The sequence below is a fragment of the Microtus ochrogaster genome, unplaced genomic scaffold (assembly GCF_000317375.1).
Source record: "Microtus ochrogaster isolate Prairie Vole_2 unplaced genomic scaffold, MicOch1.0 UNK110, whole genome shotgun sequence".
In the NCBI taxonomy this organism is placed as follows: Eukaryota; Metazoa; Chordata; class Mammalia; order Rodentia; family Cricetidae; genus Microtus; species Microtus ochrogaster.
In genome coordinates, this window is record NW_004949208.1 from 492,821 (window position 1) to 497,514 (window position 4,694).

The 4,694-nt window shown below is 47.8% G+C and overlaps 1 protein-coding gene across 1 annotated transcript in view; it reads right to left on the minus strand.

Moving 5' to 3' along the window:
• Lurap1 (leucine rich adaptor protein 1) overlaps positions 1-2,094 on the minus strand; it is a 9,821-nt gene extending 7,727 nt beyond the window's left edge. Inside the window, exon 1 of the mRNA XM_005371490.2 lies at positions 1,819-2,094. Coding sequence (XP_005371547.1) covers positions 1,819-2,016 — 198 coding nt within the window. The 5' untranslated portion in view covers positions 2,017-2,094. The remainder of the gene's footprint in view (positions 1-1,818) is intronic.
• Positions 2,095-4,694: the final 2,600 nt, after the last annotated feature.

Below are 4,694 nucleotides of genomic sequence, written 5' to 3' on the forward strand. Positions count from 1 at the left end.
CTCGGGAGGCAGAGGCAGGCGGATCTCTGTGAGTTCCAGGCCAGCCTGGTCTACAAGAGCTAGTTCCAGGACAGGCTCCAAAGCCACAGAGAAACCCTGTCTCGAAAAAACAAAAAAAAATAATAATAATAAAATAAATAAATAAATAAATAAATAAATAAATAAAATAGCGCTTCTCTAGCTGAGCACGAAGGGGTAGTGAGGAGGAAGAGTGGTACAGCTCAGCTGCACAGCACTCGCCCTGTGTGTGCAAAGCCCTAGGTTCAGCACCTCAAGGGGGGGGGGGTGGCACAGAAGAGACAGCTTAGCAGTCAGGAGCGCTGGTTCTTGCAGAGGATCCAGGTTAGGTTCCCAGCACCCACACAGTGGCTCAGAACCATCCGAAACTCCAAGGGATTTGATGCTCTCTAACCTCCATGGGCAACAGGCATGCACGTGCTACATACACATTCACGCAGGCAAATATTCCTACACATAAATTTTCTTAAATTTCTTTAAAGAGAAAAATATCATGTATCATGCTGGGCACTGATACATGGCTTATATTCCCAGTATAATTTAATTTCTAGCTGGGTATGGTGACACATGCTCATAATCCCGGCACTCAAGAGACTGAGTGAGACATGAGGAATATGTGTTTGGGGGTCAGCCTGAGCTACATAGACTCAAAACACCGAAACAAAACAACGTAGTTTTCAAAGGACAAAGTAGGTAGGCTTTCGCTATGCCTTGAACAGTTTGCATTCAGAGGTAAGTACAGTCAGCCCTGCTCTGGAGAATTTGGCATTCAACTACAATCTTCAAGACCAAGCACACACTTAGCATTCATATTCTGCCCCCTGGGATCCTCTCTGATCCGCATCCCAGGAGGCTCTCTTAGCATAGAACGAGAGCCCTGGGCTGGCCTTAGAAGTAGACCATGTCTCTCCTTCCACCCTTCCAGATCTGCTCGACACAAGGTTTGGGCACACAGTGGGGCCCCAGGAAGACCTATTAACTGGCACCGTCACAGCTTCTGGTTCTGAGCCCAGGAGGAGCTGGCAATTCCTCAGTTCCCCAGAACTGGCTGTAGAGTAGCGGCAGGTGTAATTTATCTGTTTCACCGGAACCAGGACCCTGGGGGAGCCCGCTGGGGCCCAGCTGCCCTTTTGGCTCAGAATCTGGACCAACAGCTCCAGGGAAGGCGGGGTGCTGCTGTTTCCTCCCCTCCCCCCAAGAGTCTGAAAGCAGACTGAATCCCAGGTGAAGGACCAACTCGAACTGTGTGTTGCTACTCTGTTGCTGACTCTGTTAAGGTCTTTGAATGTTTAATACCATGCTGGTGCGATGCTTAGGAAAGAGACATGTTTTTAGTGTGCCTCTAATGCAGGCAGTTTCAAAACACCCTGGGGCCTTAGGAATGAAACCTTTCCCCAGTATGCCAAAGGAGTGGATAGAAAGCAGTTGTCTTATAATGGGGTATTAGGAAATTGACGGCCCCGGATGCTGATGGGAAGAATTTGCACTGAACTAAGTTTTTTGTACTACTTAGCCCTGGCCTCCCTCCTCCCGATTATTGGGCAGGGAAAAGTTCCAAGAGCTGTGCCTCCTACACCAGTTCCCAGGCTCTCTCAACCCTTCACTCACCCTTGGGAGTGAGAGGTCATGCAATGAGACGTCACTTCTCTCCACTTTCAACCTAGGGTATATGGATTGATCTAGGAGGGACCCTCCTCCCTCTTCTGTAGCCTAACTCCTGGAACCTGAGCCTATCCCTACAAATGGCCTTATGCTGAGGACCCCGTCCCTGTCCCCGTGGCCTATAGCACCCACACTCACCAGCTCCATCCTCAGCGCCATGATCTTGTCCCCCAGGCTGTGGCCGGTGCTGGGTGCCCCAGGGAGCAGCAGGTCCCCAGAGGTTCCCAGCTCCCACTCGCCTCGCAGCCCGCGGAGCAGTCCTTCCGGGGTCTTCCTGCCCACCTTGCCCTCCACGTCCCGCAAGTCAGGCATCTGGGACTCTGCAGTCCCCTCCATGTGGGCCCAAGCCAAAACAGGGCTGGGCGACCAGACGCGGAGGTCCAGTTCCCTAGGGTCCTCCCTTCTCTGCCGCGAACGCGGAGCGAAACCGGTGGGTCTCCGCCTGCGCCGCGCTGGGGGCAGGAGGAGGGCGCCGTAACGCTCAGAAAAGCCGCGCAGTCGGGTAGAGAAAGATACCGAGTGTTGCGCACGCAACTTCTAGCCGTGGATGGCATGCGACTGGATTTGGAACTGAAGACCTCAAAGGAAGCTCAATGCCTTCTCATTACGTTGACGCCAGCTAAACGCACAGCAGACAGCTAAAAAGATGTTCGTTGCATGAAAAGTACACAGCCTCAGTCAGAATTAACAGGGCTGCAGAGGGTTTGGAAGTCTTTCTGCTAATAACTGTGTCGGTTACAGGAGTTAGAATATAGCTGCCCAGCTCACAGACACCTCCCAGTGCCCAGAAATCAGACTAAAGAAGTAATAGGAGGGCAATTCCCCTGGCCATTGAGAAGAAACCATTATTAAAATTCAAGGGATCCCCCACGGTCTTGCTCTTGTGCTTACAGGGTCTTGCAAAAAAAAAAAAAAAAAAAAAAAAAAAAAAAGAGGTGCTTCTTAAACTTAACTAAATATGGGTCATCTGAAGACCTAGTGAAGTTAGGGCCTTAGATACTGCATTGCCCATTTTTGAGGGGAGTGAGGGGCAGAAAGGGTCTTGCTGGTTCTGTCTGGCCTGGAACTTGCTATGTAAGGTAGGTGGCCTTGAAACTCACAGAGATATACTTACCACTGCCTCAACAGTACAGGGATTAAAGGCCTATTCAAAGATTTATTTTCTATTTTACTTACGTGTACATGTTCACATAAGTTGAGGGTATATGCACAGGAGTACAGGTGCCTAGAGGCCACAGCAGGGCATCAGATCAGATCCCTGGGAATTGGATTTAGCAGTTGTGAGCTGTGCAAAACGGGTGCTGGGAACTGAACCGAGGTCCTCTCTCAGAGCGGTTATGTGTTATTACCTGCTGAGCCATCTCCAGCCCCAAGAGTCCGCATTTCTAGGATGCTACAGGGGATGGCATGCTCTGCTCTGAGGACCACACTGAGTAGTAACAAGGGTATATTTATAAGCTGTTTGGACTTAATTCTACAGGTAAGGAGTGGCCATGAAAAACTGTTTTGTCCCAGCATTATGGGAAGATTTACAATGAAATGCGCCCCTTCCCTCTGCTCTTTCAGACCTAGGGGCCCACTTCCCAAAGGCAGCCCACTCTCAGTTTGTTGTTTGTAGTGTGTGTGTGCTTAACTACTCATAATTCTAGATTCTACTTATTAATTTCCTACATGTATGTGTCTTTGTGTGGAAATATACACATGAGTACAGATTCCCCCCCGAGGTCAGAAGAGGGCCTTGGATCCCCTGGAGTTGTGTGGAAATATACACATGAGTACAGATTCCCCCTGAGGTCAGAAGAGGGCCTTGGATCCCTTGGAGTTGTGTGGAAATATACACATGAGTACAGATTCCCCCCGAGGTCAGAAGAGGGCCTTGGATCCTCTGGAGTTGTAGTTACTGTCAATAGTGAGCCATCCAATACAGGTGTTGGTAACTGAATTTAGGTCCTACTGTAAGAGCAATCTGTACTCTTAACTGCTAAGCCATTTCTCTGGTTCAACCATCCATAATTCTAAACTATCTTCTACCACTCATTCTACATTTATTTATTATTATTATTTTGGTTTTACACAGGGTTTCTCTGTGTATCACTGACTGTCCTGCAACTCACTTTGTAGACTAGGCTGGCCTCAAACTCAGAAATCGGCCTGCCTCTGTCCCCCAAGTGCTGGGATCAAAGGTGTGCAACCCCATTTGGCTAAATTTAAGTATTATATACTGACTTCCTATGAATATATGAATTTCTTTTTGAGGCCTTGAACTCAATGATCTGTCTGCTTATGCCTCTCTAGTGCTCAGATTAAAGATTTATGCCACTGAACCAGGCTCAAATATACGGACTTACTTTCTTTGAGACACAGTCTCATATGGCCCAGGTTGCAGAGCTGAGGAGGACCTTGAACTTGATCCTGCCTGTTACTCCCAAGTGTCAGGAATCACAAGTATATACCATCATAACTCACCTCTCCTTAGTATTACTTGACCCATGGTTTTTGTGGTGGCTTAAATAAGAATGATCCCCATAGGTTCATATATTTGAAATATTGGGTCTCAATTAGTGGAAGTATTTGGGAAGGATTAAGAGGTGTGACCTTGGAGGAGGTGTGTCATTGGGGGTCAGCCTTAGGGTTTCAAGTCATTCCCAGCTAGTTCTCTCTGCTTTGTGCTTTTAGATGGAGATGATATTTGAGCTCTCAGTGTTTCTCTTTGTGTGACCTTGGCTATCCTGGATTTCACTCTGTAAACCAGGCTGGCCTTGAACTCAGAGACCTGCCAGCCTCTGCTACCCAAATTCTGGGATTAAAGGTCTGCACAGTCACTGCCCCACCTTACTCTGGACTTTTCAAGGTGCAAGGAAAACTGGAGAAGTAAAACTCTGAGTCAAGGAGACTAGCTAGAGACCAAAAAACAAAACAAAACAAAACAAACAAACAAACAAACAAAAAACTGAAAATACCTGAAGTGGCTTGTTAGAGAGAATTTGATCACAACAGGTGCCATTGAAAGAATT